The sequence below is a fragment of the Kwoniella shandongensis genome, chromosome 1 (genome assembly GCF_008629635.2).
Source record: "Kwoniella shandongensis chromosome 1, complete sequence".
In the NCBI taxonomy this organism is placed as follows: Eukaryota; Fungi; Basidiomycota; class Tremellomycetes; order Tremellales; family Cryptococcaceae; genus Kwoniella; species Kwoniella shandongensis.
This window is the reverse complement of record NC_089287.1, coordinates 885,521-898,194: the sequence shown is the minus strand read 5'-3', so window position 1 is coordinate 898,194 and position 12,674 is coordinate 885,521. Positions and strand designations below refer to the sequence as shown.

The window sequence follows — 12,674 nt, the reverse complement described above, 5'->3', positions numbered from 1 at the left end:
TGTCCACTCTATATCTAACTGACTGATAGAGACTACCCATTACACCATCTTCTACCCCATCTATCCCCACCTTTCCACCCTTGCGACCCTCCGCCCCCATTCCCAAACTTGTTATTACTCCCCACAAACGCATAGCTCCGCGCTGCGTTCACTCCACGACGGGGACATCTGAATCCCATATTCACAGGACATGTACGATCTACCTCGTTGCATGTTGATAAACACGGTAAGAGTTCTTCATATTCGTACTCTGGCGCTTGCAGTCCCGGGTTCCGAGGATCGGAAGGTGAACGATGGATAGTCGATGGTGAAGGGTAAGTTTCGCTTGACGTAGTAGTGGTAGGTGAGGATGAGGTGGAAGTGTTGGTGGGTCCGCATTGGGGAATGACGATTCGACATAACCAATCTCGATAAGACGCAAAACAGTCGAAACAGCTCGATACGTGTGAGTAGAGATCTCGACCACACGCTTGGGTAAGTAAAGAGGTTGAGAAGGCCTCGAGATTCGAGGTGATCAGGTTGGTCAGGTCGTCCGGTAGTGATTGTATTGGTGAAGTGTTGGAGATGGTCGCACCACCTGGTGAGGTAACATCTGTCGAGTTGACAGGGAGAGGGGCAGCGTATGCGACAGAGGGACAAAGGGCAGTCGGGAGAACCAACTGGCAGGGGAAGGATTCTGCAGCCGCAACAGTTCATGGTCAGCGCAACGTGTCAGTCTTCATGATTGTCGAGATCACCACGTACCTTCCTTGGTGGTAAACCAGATAGGTTGACTCAGTACACCGGTATTATCCCTCACCCATGCCGTATAGTTCCCCTCGGGGACCAATCCCCCAACAACCCAATACTTTCTGAATCCCTCTTCTCCACCCACACTTGTCCACCTCATCTCGCTCGTTTCGAAAATCATATTATCCTCTGATGCCACCTGACCCGTCGAGTTTTGTGCTCTCATGACTGCACACAGCGAATTGTCCAATCCATCGTTTGTTGGTGATGAGGTAGTAGGTATGACGACGAGAGTAAGGTTGGTGGAGAGGGAGCTGTTGATTGTTGTTTGTGGGGAAGAGAAGGGTGGGAAGACCATTTGGGGCGAAGGTAGTGTATAATTCGGGTAAGAGGGTTGCGACTGCGGAGACGAGTATAGCAGTGGAGAGAAGATCAGGGCTTGGGTAGAAAGGGTGTCGCCTAACAAAGGCATCGAGGGCGACAACGTATTCACAGGACCTACGATAACAAGAAATCAGCGAGAATTCAAGTACTAGCGTGGGATTATAGCGCACTTCGAGTTGATGCTCCGAGCTGTATCGTCACACCGCCAGTGACATCGAGCGGACTCATCGTCACTCCGTCGGTTGCCAATCCCAATCCTATCAGAATATCAACCTCGACATCCTCTTGTCCCGCCCATGTCCAATTGCCAAACCCTTTATCCCAGCTCACACTCCATGTCGATCCAGATCTCCCACTCCGTCTATTGTATCCACTACCGTATCTGCTCACTCCCCCAGACGAAGGGTCGCTTATGCTTTTCAAACCGAGGTTGAAAGTGGTCGAATCGGATCCTCCAGTCGATATGAGGATGGTAGGTAAGATAGAGTTATTTGATGATAAGGAACAAATAGAGAATGTCAAGAATAATGACGCGGTAGAGGGGAAGGAAAGTTGTAGTAGAGGGGCAGTCGTATTAAGCAAAGGAAGGGAAAGTGTTGTCGGAAGAGTAGCCAGGTTGAGGGTCGGTGTGGATGTTGAAGTTGAAATGGCTGAGGCGGAAGTGCTCGAGCCCGTAGTCTTGGAAGATGTCGAAGTAGACGTCGAGGTTCCGAGAGTCGACGTAGAAGAAGTATCCTGGCCAATAACAACGGGCAAGAGAGCCAGGAAGAGGAAAGTGAGAAAGACCAAGGGAGCCTGGAAGATATATCGAGCGGCTGGTCTGTGCAGCTTTAATCGTGCTCGAGGCTTCGATCTCGGAAACGGTCGAGCCGTCGAGCGCAATGTACTTTTCGCACCGGATCGGGTGTTATCCTCGTCCTGGTAGCTTCTGCTCGAGCTGGACAAATCGCTACCCGCTTGCGGATCCCTTCCGCGCATCGCCATAGTCGAGTCCCCCTCGAACGGTAATCGCTATATCATGGGAAAATCGCGTGATCTGCTCTGGCTCGAGGTTCGTTCTGATGTACAAGTCAAGCCCGATGTAGTCGTTCACGGCTGCTCGCGTTTGAGCTGGAAACGTTGTCCAGTTTTCGTATATGCAAGTCGTAAGTTGTGAGAAGAAGCAGAACGTTGAGCACAGCTGCACCGACGTGACTTTGACTTTACGACATTGTCCTTATCGAATGTGTCCCTGATATTTAAGCGCTATCGAAAATCATCAACAAGTAACCAATAATGTGCCTCATAATCAGGCTCATACCCCTCAATCCGGTCATGTCCATTGTCCTATCCCTGCGCGCGTCTGTCACCTCCTTCCTCACATCCTCTTCTACAACATCTGTCAACGACAACCATAGCATCACTTGCTGATCTAGTCTGGGTCATCATCGAATCAGTCCATCCCTTTTCTTTCGGTTGTGTCGATATCCTCCTTATCCTCCTATTCTTGTATATAGATCCTTTCGAAAAGGGTGAAAACTGGCTATCCAACATCGACCGACAACGACACAACTTCCGACACCGACAACATTGTGTATATCGTTTGATTGACCCTTAATATCACCACAGACTCACACACCAACACACGATGCCACGTCGAAATCCTCCTTCCGATCTCACTCTTCTCCTTCCCCCTCCTCCGGCCTCTACGTCCTCTTCATCTTCGTCTGGACCTTCGACGTCCAAACCCGTCGTTCCTCCTCCTCCTCCACCTTCGCTCGAGGTATTGTTATTGGCAGAGCAATTGGCGAAGGAGAAGGGTCAAAAGCTTGATATCACATCATTGATGACACCAGATCAATACGAAGAATATCGAATCAAGATATTACATTTACCTCCTCGACCGCCTCCAAGACAGTCCACCCCACCGCCTCCTGCTGCTGCTGCTGCTGCAGATCCCACACCTAACGGTGGGGGTGAAGCTTCTTCTATACCAGGTACACCCGCAACTCCGGCGGATCTGTCTTCTGATACACCTACTCCAGTCACTCCTGTACCGAGGAAGATCAAGATTCCCGATTTGTCACATTTGCATTGGAAACAGCGTCAAAAGAGATTAGCAGAATTGGCAAGAGAAGCGGAGATGATTGCGAATGGAGAAATACCAGAACCTGTAGAAGAGGTGGTGACGACCATGTCTGGGAAGGGAAAAGGGGAGTTGACAGAAAAGGATAAGGAAAGTATAATGGGGAGTGCGAGTTATTGGTGAGTGGGAGCACAACTCCCGACGTGTTATATCTAATCGCAACTACCAACACTCCACTGTCCGAGATATCCGAGTCCTGTGACGTTGTTGCTAATGTTCTGATCTTTATGCTGACGTTGTATCCAACCCTCTTACAGGAACTCCCTCCTGGTTCAAGCTCGTAAATCTCGAGGACCACAATGGGACTATTCTACCCAACTCAATCTCGTCGATCGTCGTTCTAAAGAATACTATACTCACGGTCGAGATCCTCCTTCCTCGCCAGATCGTTCCAAGAGAAGAAAGTCGTCCGTCGCTTCGGCGACTGCGACGGCAGTCGGGAAGGAAGAGCCCCCAAGCACGAGTGTCGGTGGTGAGAATGGCGATTCGGGATCTAAATCAACGTCAGACGTGGGAGTTGTGAAAACTACACCGAGGAGCGAGTCAACTCAATTGCCTGCACCATCACCTAGTCGGACACCAGGTACGGCCTCGGGTTCTGGATCTCTACCACCTTCTCATCAAATTCAGCCCCAAGCTCAAGGATATTTCAACAACGTACCGTTACAACAACAACAACAACAACAACGGCATTCCCAATCACCTGCTACGCCCTCACATCCTATCCCACATCATCAGTCCTCCTCTACTCCCGGTGGGACTGGTGCAGGCGGAGGAACTACTCCTCAAGCACAGGCCCAAGCGCAGGGTCAAGTGCACGTACAGCCTTCTCAGCTCTTTGGCGGAATAGGTCTCGGTAGACCGTCCCATACTCCCAGTCCCGTACCACAACAAACACCACCACAATCGCAAAATCAGCAGAACGGCTTACCGACCGCTCCGCCATCCGCGGCAATGCCTATGGGTGGGATAAATCCAGCTTTCTTGGCATCATTACAACATCTTCAACCGGCCCAACTTGCCATGATGGGAATAAGGATGAATCCCGCTCAATTTGCACAATTAGCTGCTGGAGCTGGAGCAGGTGCAGGTGGGATGGGGACGGGGACGATGCCAAATGGGGTGATGTCGGTACCTGGTCAAGGAGGATTATCCCATTCCCAAATACAAGGTCTAGGAGGAGAAGGTGGACAAGGACAAGGACAAGGAAGTGATATGATTGGAGGAGGGGGAGGGATGGGTCAAAGTCCGATGTTGTCAGGTATGGGACAAGGTCCGATGTTGAGCGGCAGTACCAATTGGTCAGATTTTACATCCTAGCCTAGCGAAGCGACTGCAAATTGACGAGAGGCAGAGAGGAGTGAAGTGAATGGTCTTGTCATGTCATGTTGTACTTTGTGATCTGCCTTGGACGAAGCCACGTTGATCGGAGTACTAGTGAAATCGGTGCATTATAAAACAAGTTTTCAATCTGACGAACTAACGCTTACTACTTCCTTATAAACACAAGGTTGCTTTCATCGTCTCTTGTATACCTCGCAATCTACTATCTACATCGATCAACGATCTTGTCCGTGATCGTTTTGCACCCTCGTTTCGATTTCGTTTTTCGTATTGTTTCATATACAGTTCTCTCGTTCAAATTTCCTTGTCTCAACCGTCTGATTCTAGCTCAGGTGATATCCAGTCGTATACACATTGAAAGTCTCTCTCCCGGTCAACGGGCAGGTTCGGTGTGGGTCGGGAGCTGAGGAGGATTGTATTCACATTTGGGGAGTGATTGTCGAGGGAGTGTCGTTTTTATCTTTCTCGTATTTCTGATGTTCTTTTCTGTCGCGTATACACATTGTATCTTGATTGTCGTTCGTTCCTTACGACAAGAGAAGATAAGGAGGGAGGGCGATGTCGGTTATTCGCTTCTTTCTTCGCCATCGATCTTCCCTGTTGAGGTCTGTGTGATCGGAGTCTTCGGAGGAGTAACGTTTGCAGCAGTAGGGTGGGCTTTGTCTCGAGACACGAAGCCAGTTTTGACAGTATCCGATGGAGTAGAAGGCTACCACGTCATCCATGTCAGTCTCGGAGCTTCTCACTGTAGCGGCAAGTCGAACTCACTTTACGCTCGGGAACACGCTTGCTCCTGCTAGATTTGTCTCCTGCTCGGATCGGACTCATCGATCGCCTTTGCCTGCCACCCGGCGTGACAGGCAGCCCTTGAGCAGCCCTTTCTGCGAGTTTCTCAGGTCGCAATTTGCGTGGTTCGTGTAACGTCACTGAGATGCGCTGACGTCCGACAGAAGTCCCGTTCATCACCTGAATGGCGCTCGCAGCTGTATATTTCACCGCTCCATCAGATGGAGGTTCACCGTAGCCGATGTCGATCAACTGAGACTCACCTTGCTCCGGAGTGTAGAAGCTGACAAAGCCGTAGCCACGACTGCGACCATGCTGGTCTCTCATCACTCTTGCGCTCACAACGCGACCGAGCTGCATCCAATTGGAAACACAGGTCAAAATAAGGGCTGAGGCGATTGGACACGAGAAACGGCTTACGTGGCTGAACATCTCTTCAAGGTAGTAGGAGTTGATGTCGGAATCCAGATTCTACGATCAAGCAGTATAATCAGCAACCTTGTATCATGGGAAGCTTCATGATGCACTGCCACTCACCTTCACAAAGACGTTGCTATAGTCGACCAGCCCTGACGCACTAGTGGAGCCTGGTCCAAACGCCGGTGCTGGACGAATATGTTGACCAGGACCTTGAACCGGAAGCGTCAGCGTCAGCACATGACGAACACTCGAGAACAGTACGAGTGAAGAGTGTTGCACCGACGTACCATGTTGTATGACGGTCCCGTCATCTGCCACCAAACCTGTTGGTCGTATCTCGCCGTCTGGTGTCTCGCCCACTGTCAAACTCCAAGTCCTTGGTCGACCTTGTCCAGCGGGACTTCCCATACTCGATCTGCTTAATCTCCTTAGCACCGAGGCAGGGGTAGACGGGACCATGCTAGCATCGCCGTATCCTTCTGGTGGAATGCCCGCAGCGAAGATGTTGTGCGCAGCCCAAGGTGGAGTGTAGTTGAGTGGTGGTGGTGACCGAGGCAAAGGCGTAAGAGACGGTGGTATATACTGGGCGTTCTCCATCACTGGCATTAGTCCGGTCGAGGGGACAATACCGCCGTCGATTGATGAAGGGTATATCATAGCCTGAGGGTCCGCTGCATATATGAAACTATTGTAGGGCCAATTTAGCTTCGCCTTCGACGCATACCATAGGTACCATCAGATGCGACTCACACTTGCCAGCCTTTCAGCAAACTCCCAGTGGCTCCAAAACCAATTTCGAATCTCCTAGCCTCGTCTTCAAACCAGAAATCCACCCGAGCTAGCCATTTCAACTTACCCGCATCGTGCATGTCACTACCTTCACCAACGGTCTCTTGAACCCAGGTGTTGACCATCCTAACAGACCCCCAAGGTCTCACAGCTGCGTAGAGCTCATTAGGAGTCGGTAGGTACGCAGCAACGCTTTGCTCGGGTGTAGGGTTTGGTGGCAAGGTTGGAGGGATGGCCAGGTGAGTAGGTCGGATATATCGACTGGTCACGTACCCATCAGGAAGGGGCAAGCTCGCAGGAGGTGGATATGGGGAGAACCAAACCCCGAGAGGGGTGAACGAAGTGTGGTTGGCCAAAACAGCAAGTGCTCGTTCAGCTGCCAAGCAAAACACGTCATGAGCCCTATACATACTCTGAACGTTGGTTACACCACGACTCACCCGCATCGAGAGTGGAGAATTCGATCGTACCGCACTTTGGCATCCAGTCGTAGTGCATGTCAGGCATCAACCTCATGTTTTCCGGAACAGGCGGACGGAGATTGATCCTCATAGGAAGGCAATCGGGTATGGCACGAGCTAGCGTCATCTCTGGCAAATTGGAAGGATAGGAGTTGATGTAGAACACCGGTTTGATCTGTGAAGCGGAGATGGAGTCAGCATACGAAAAGTGCCAATAGGTCAGAACGGGTACCGCTGCTTACGAGATGTGGGTGAGGCCGGACGGGCTGAGGTTGTCCAGTGAGTACCCTGTCATATGGTCTGTTGTCAGACGGTTGACCGCCAACTTGCTGGAGGAGAAGAGCGGGAGCTGGAACATGATCCGATCCCAAAGCGTGTGGTGCTGGTGGTGCGTTCGTCTGTTGATTAGCGAGTTGCGTTTTCTGCATGAGCTGCGGATGCAAGATAGGATAGGGTCGAGCGATGCTGGGAAACATCGTGGCGAATAGGGGCAACGAGTGACTCTCATCACGAGAGATATCGCCGGTAGGAGGTCGTGGTGTGTACGAGTCCGATGGGGAGAGGGTATCATCTCTGATGGGTGACTTTGCGGTCTCGCTTTGATTGCGTTGGGGAGTAGTGACAAGTGTGGTCGTAGGAGTAAGTGGGGAGCTGGGTGTATCCTCAGCGCTATCCATGGTGCTAGCGATCAAGGTGTATGAAGGGGTGTAGTTGATGTTTGACAATGATGATGGACAAGGCGAAGCTATACGACGTTCGGACAAAGGTCAGTCCAAGAGTAATGGGCGGAATATGTCTCCAAAAATGTCTGCGTGTCTAGATAACAGAGTGCAGAGGGGAGTGGGCAGTAGAGCTGAAGGGTTACAAGGTATGTCACTCACTAGTAGGTCAGATGTCAATTATATGATCGAAGGTCCAAAGTTGAAGACAAGTCTGTATATTGTGTTTAGGAGAAGATGACCTGCCTGGTGAGAGAAGGATGATGAGCATTGACCCTACCAGAGAGACAAACGAATGAGAGAGAACCAAAAGGTAAGTCGAAATGCATATGTGAAGATCAATCTAAACTCACACGAGTATCAACCTTTCTCATAAGCCCTTGTTAGACTTTTTCTTTCCCACTCGTTTGTCTCTTAGATCAAGGTACAGATTGGGCCAAGCGGAGGGACGAGCGCGGTGTGTATTTGCGTGGGGAGATGACGGAGGCGAAGAGTATGTAAGAAGGATCTGTCGGAGATGATCAAGAGCCAAAAGGGTCCGAACAGGCTGTGCTGCGATGAGCTCAGATCGTCATCGCTGTGTATGAGCTGGGCGGTGGGCAACGTGAGAGAGTGAGAAGTGGACAATATACACGACTAACTATCGCTCGAGGTGAAAAGGATCTAAAGCTAAATAAGAGGCGTGACAAGTATACGATCGTCGGTGAAAGGGCGACTGGATTGATTGGGGAAGGCTATTAGCGTGTTAGGGAACTAGAGAGTAGTCTGGTGGGGTGTCGGATCGGACTTCGATGGATTCCAAGGTGAGTCGGCCATGTGACAGAATGGCGGAGAATGTGTGTGAATTGTTAGTGTATATGGGATATGAGAAGCAGATGTCAGGATCCAATCAAGGTTGCAACGTGTCAGTGGTGTGTCCGTGCGTCGTTAGCGTCAACTTTTGTCGCACGGACCACCTTGCGAAGAAGCGTGGTCCGTGCACCAACTGGATTCAGCCAGACTACCTTTGTACCCCTTTACCCGAAGATCGAAGACCAAGCATGGTCTAGTCAATGAACATCATACAGGACTGACAGGAGGACAAGAGTCAGTCTCAAGACAAGAGGATCAGTATCAATAACAAGAGATTTGACACATAGCATCGCGAAAGTGATCAGACAGACAGACGAACAACAAACACGATGGTCGCAGAATTGGCGGTGATGGTCATGTTTATCAGCGTACTCACACTCAGGCACCGTTTGAAACGGGATCCACAATCCCGAATTTACTGACACCCACGCTCCTTCGACTTAAACTACACAACATGCACATGTTCCTCTCTTTCCCAGCATCAAGCGAAGTTGATTGTCAACCCCAATCGATCGCCTTGTGGCGGGTCTGGTAAGGTAGACGCTCGCAAGGATGTTGCGTCGTATTCCACGAGCATACATTGCTTTAGCAGCTGTTCTTTTCTTATTGGCATTACACCACCAAATACGACCGTTCTCAATAACCAGTACTCACACCTATCCCTCCACCACTACCGAATCAACAGCTACCACATCAGCTCGATCCCGGAAACCTGCTATATCCAAGAACAAAAATGCATGGGAACGAGAAGATTATCATGATTCCCTTCATGGGATATCGGTCGACTCCAAAGGGTTGACAAGCTGGTCACCTTCCTCTGGATCAGGGGAGCAGAAGAGACATCCGATAGAGCTGTTGATAGAGCGAGGAAAGAGGTTGGCTAGGGAGATGGAAGCAAAGATTGCGAAGGTGACGAGTCTCAAGGACTCGGTACATGATTATGAGAAGAGATTCGGACTAAAACCGCCAAAAGGATTCGAGAGCTGGTGAGTTCACTTGCGCCTTTTTACTATCGCTGTCCAACATCTTCTCGTTGTGCTGATACTTGCACGCTGCATCAGGTACACTTTCACCCAATCCTCACCACTTCCCCACCCACCGCCCCTTGCGTCTCTCATACCCTTCGCCCACACCCCCTTCCTCTCCTTCCTCTCCTTACCGACCGCTATAATCCACTCCCGAGTCGAAGAAGTACGAGGCAAAGGCGCCATATTCACATTCACCTTCGTCCCCGATGGTCAAGGTGACGAAGGGACAGCATGTAGAACAGATCAAGGTTGGATTCCAGGTGATTACCATAGTAGAGGGAGAGGAAGGGTGAGGATACAAGGAGATGGAGCTTGGAAATGGCGTTGCAAGTGAGTGATCTGCGACCAGAGATAAGCCGTGATCCCCTTCAACCAAGCGTGTACAGACAAGCTGATTCGTGTAACACAGCAATACTTTGACATTGCTATTACCAATATTACCTCTTCTCCCGGCAGAGCTGTTCACGGCAAATCCTCCTGTAGAACTGCCATTCTCGTTCGACGATGGACCACGAGGAATGGTACATAATACTTTTCGCGAGAAGAGCGAAGCACTAGCTCGAGCTGGCAAGGGTGAGCTAGGGTTATCAGCATCCGTTCGGCCCAAGCTAATGCCAACCCCCTTAGTATGGCCCCAAGCACAGTTGGACAAAGCTGAACAGTCGATGAGGTGGACTTATGGCTGGTATGTCTGACCTTCTACCCTTGGATACAGCTCGGCGGACTGATGTTGGAATAGGGCATGGGCATGCCCCGATGGAGCACCGCTCAAGACTCGAAGTACGGACCTGGTCCTGAATGATCTTCATGGGAGTATGCACGATGATTTTGAAGGTGAGTTGTTTCTTGCTTCTAACATCTGGACATAGAGATCGCAGCTGACGTCTTACCGGACTCAGAAGCAAAAACTTTTATTGCGGACTTTGAACGCAGCGCCGATTACTGCAGTAATCCCGATTTGATGGGACTGGTGAGCGGTCTAATGGTCATCTCAGCGGTCAGTTGCTGATCAAGTGGTATGGTAGCACCATATCTTATTATCGGAGCAACATCGCGCGGCGGTCGATATGGTTCCCGTTGTGGCGACTTGCAAAGTAAGTCAGAGCTCATGCTGACAGATCACTGGCTGACAATCGATGCCGTAGACGATGTGGAACTCTGATGTCGTGGGTGTGCCACTTGACGGCGTCCATGGTAAGTAATTGTATGGGTCACAATGTCGGAATCTCTAGTGCTGACCTCTCCGCAGAGAAGGTCGACTATGTCCCATGGGAAGAGAAGAGCATCGCCAAGGTATTCTGGGTGAGTCATACGGCACCCACTGAGCACAATGTACACTGTTCAGATTAGTTGTTGCACATCGTCGCATGTTAGAACTCGGAAAGCCTTTACTAACCAGTCTTCCGTCCATAGCGAGGTTCCGCTACAGGTCTTTCTCACAACAAGAAGACCCCTTGGCGATCGTCCCAGCGAGAACGACTACACTTCTTCGCGCACAACTCGTCGTCCGGTGATACGACCCTCTTGCTTCCGGATGGGTCGACAGGGGTATATAATCACCAGGAGTTGGCCGATAAGTGGTTAGATGTCGGGCTGAGTGGTGTCCCAGTGCAAGTGAGTAAGGTCGAGATGCGTCGCAAGTATCGATGATTCGGAAGCCGGGCTGATCAGTGTGTTTGGCGTAGTGCAACAAAGAAGATGGGAGCTGCGATGATATGGCTCGTGAGATCAAGTTTCTCGATCGAGTGCGAAAGGAAGATAGCTTGAAGTGAGTCAGCTACAAACAAAGCCCTTTGGGGGAGGCTGATGGACTCTTTGTTAGATACAAATACGTCATAGACGTTGATGGGTGAGTGCCATGCGATGCCCGGCATATGTGGGCCAAGTTGACGTGCGATTTCGGGATAGTAATGGCTGGAGTTCGCGATTCCGAAGACTTTTGTCAAGTAACAACGTAGTTCTCAAGAGTACTCTCTACGTGAGTCCGGTCACTCGTAGTCTTCAAAACAAACGAGTCAGAATGTAGCTGACATCAGTTATAGCCCGAGTGGTTCCATGTCAGTTGACAGCGTCTCATGAACGCCTACAAGGGGATGTACAGCTGATGCTGCTATCTGGTATCAGGAAATGCTCATACCGTGGTATCATTATGTCCCCGTCAAATTGGACTATTCAGATATATTGTGAGCGTCTCTTACTCTCACCTTCTCCTTTATATACAACCGTTATTGACATGTCCGGAAACCTCAGCGACATCATGGCATTCTTCAATGGCTCACCAGATGGTCAAATACCAGGTCGGGACGATCTGGCCAAAGAAATCGCGCAGCACGGCAAGGAATTTGTCGACGAAAGATGGCGGTGAGTCTTGATGCTATGTGATTCATCTATCTGGATGTTGTGCCTTGGACGAACTGACGATCTCCATTTTGGTCGGTTGTGTGAAGACTGGAGGATATGCAATCGTACATGTTCTTGCTGATACTAGAGGTGAGTGATTACCCTGCCGACCAGGCGACCATACCCTACATCTCGATTTTCACTCGACTCACCCAGTTGGTTACGATTGTGCTTGTGTTGATTGTCCTACTTTGTTGCGCAGTACTGGCGTCTATGGTCCGACAATCGACATGCCGCTTCATACGTCTCACCCCTGTAAAGTTCGCCCGGCCGACCGACCGACCGACAGACGAAATAGTCACACCATATAGTAGATCTCCCCATGAACGCACAGCCATATAGGTAGAACGAAATACTTTATAGTAAAGATCCTAGAAGATACCAAACCAATGGTACAGTATTACTGTATATTATGGTCGGCAGGAGAAGCGTTGGGCATATCCAAGAATTCTCTTCGTATACATTTTGGGTAGTAATCGTACATATCTTTATACATCTTCATGACAACATATGTATATACAATATAAATATACACAATAGTACAGATGATATGGTATAATAGCGATATATGAGTTATGTGGTGATTACAAGTTGTTCACAGTACTCTACTCGTACCAACGTTCGGCGTCTTTACAAT

General features: G+C 50.0%; 4 protein-coding genes across 4 annotated transcripts; 2 read left to right on the top strand and 2 right to left on the bottom strand.

Moving 5' to 3' along the window:
• Positions 1–32: 32 nt before the first annotated feature.
• On the bottom strand, positions 33–2,513 carry CI109_100315 (uncharacterized protein; the record flags this gene model as incomplete). Its single annotated transcript, XM_032003021.2, has 4 exons — positions 33–676; positions 745–1,227; positions 1,284–2,124; positions 2,475–2,513. 4 exons carry the CDS (start codon positions 2,511–2,513, stop codon positions 33–35), a joined length of 2,007 nt encoding a protein of 668 aa, XP_031862828.2.
• A 227-nt stretch (positions 2,514–2,740) lies between these two features.
• On the top strand, positions 2,741–4,558 carry CI109_100314 (uncharacterized protein; the record flags this gene model as incomplete). The annotated part of the gene is made up of 2 exons (XM_032003022.1): positions 2,741–3,357; positions 3,496–4,558. 2 exons carry the CDS (start codon positions 2,741–2,743, stop codon positions 4,556–4,558), a joined length of 1,680 nt encoding a protein of 559 aa, XP_031862829.1.
• Positions 4,559–5,147: 589 nt separating this feature from the next.
• CI109_100313 (uncharacterized protein) lies at positions 5,148–7,715 on the bottom strand (the record flags this gene model as incomplete). Its single annotated transcript, XM_065966752.1, has 9 exons — positions 5,148–5,291; positions 5,351–5,565; positions 5,632–5,722; positions 5,789–5,839; positions 5,906–5,997; positions 6,076–6,473; positions 6,539–6,953; positions 7,018–7,213; positions 7,281–7,715. 9 exons carry the CDS (start codon positions 7,713–7,715, stop codon positions 5,148–5,150), a joined length of 2,037 nt encoding a protein of 678 aa, XP_065822824.1.
• Positions 7,716–9,161: 1,446 nt separating this feature from the next.
• On the top strand, positions 9,162–12,296 carry CI109_100312 (uncharacterized protein; the record flags this gene model as incomplete). The annotated part of the gene is made up of 18 exons (XM_065966751.1): positions 9,162–9,595; positions 9,671–9,967; positions 10,047–10,210; positions 10,265–10,322; positions 10,377–10,471; positions 10,537–10,607; positions 10,684–10,731; positions 10,783–10,831; positions 10,887–10,939; positions 11,051–11,251; positions 11,323–11,405; positions 11,460–11,486; positions 11,546–11,615; positions 11,680–11,694; positions 11,762–11,820; positions 11,888–11,998; positions 12,085–12,127; positions 12,240–12,296. 18 exons carry the CDS (start codon positions 9,162–9,164, stop codon positions 12,294–12,296), a joined length of 1,935 nt encoding a protein of 644 aa, XP_065822823.1.
• Positions 12,297–12,674: the final 378 nt, after the last annotated feature.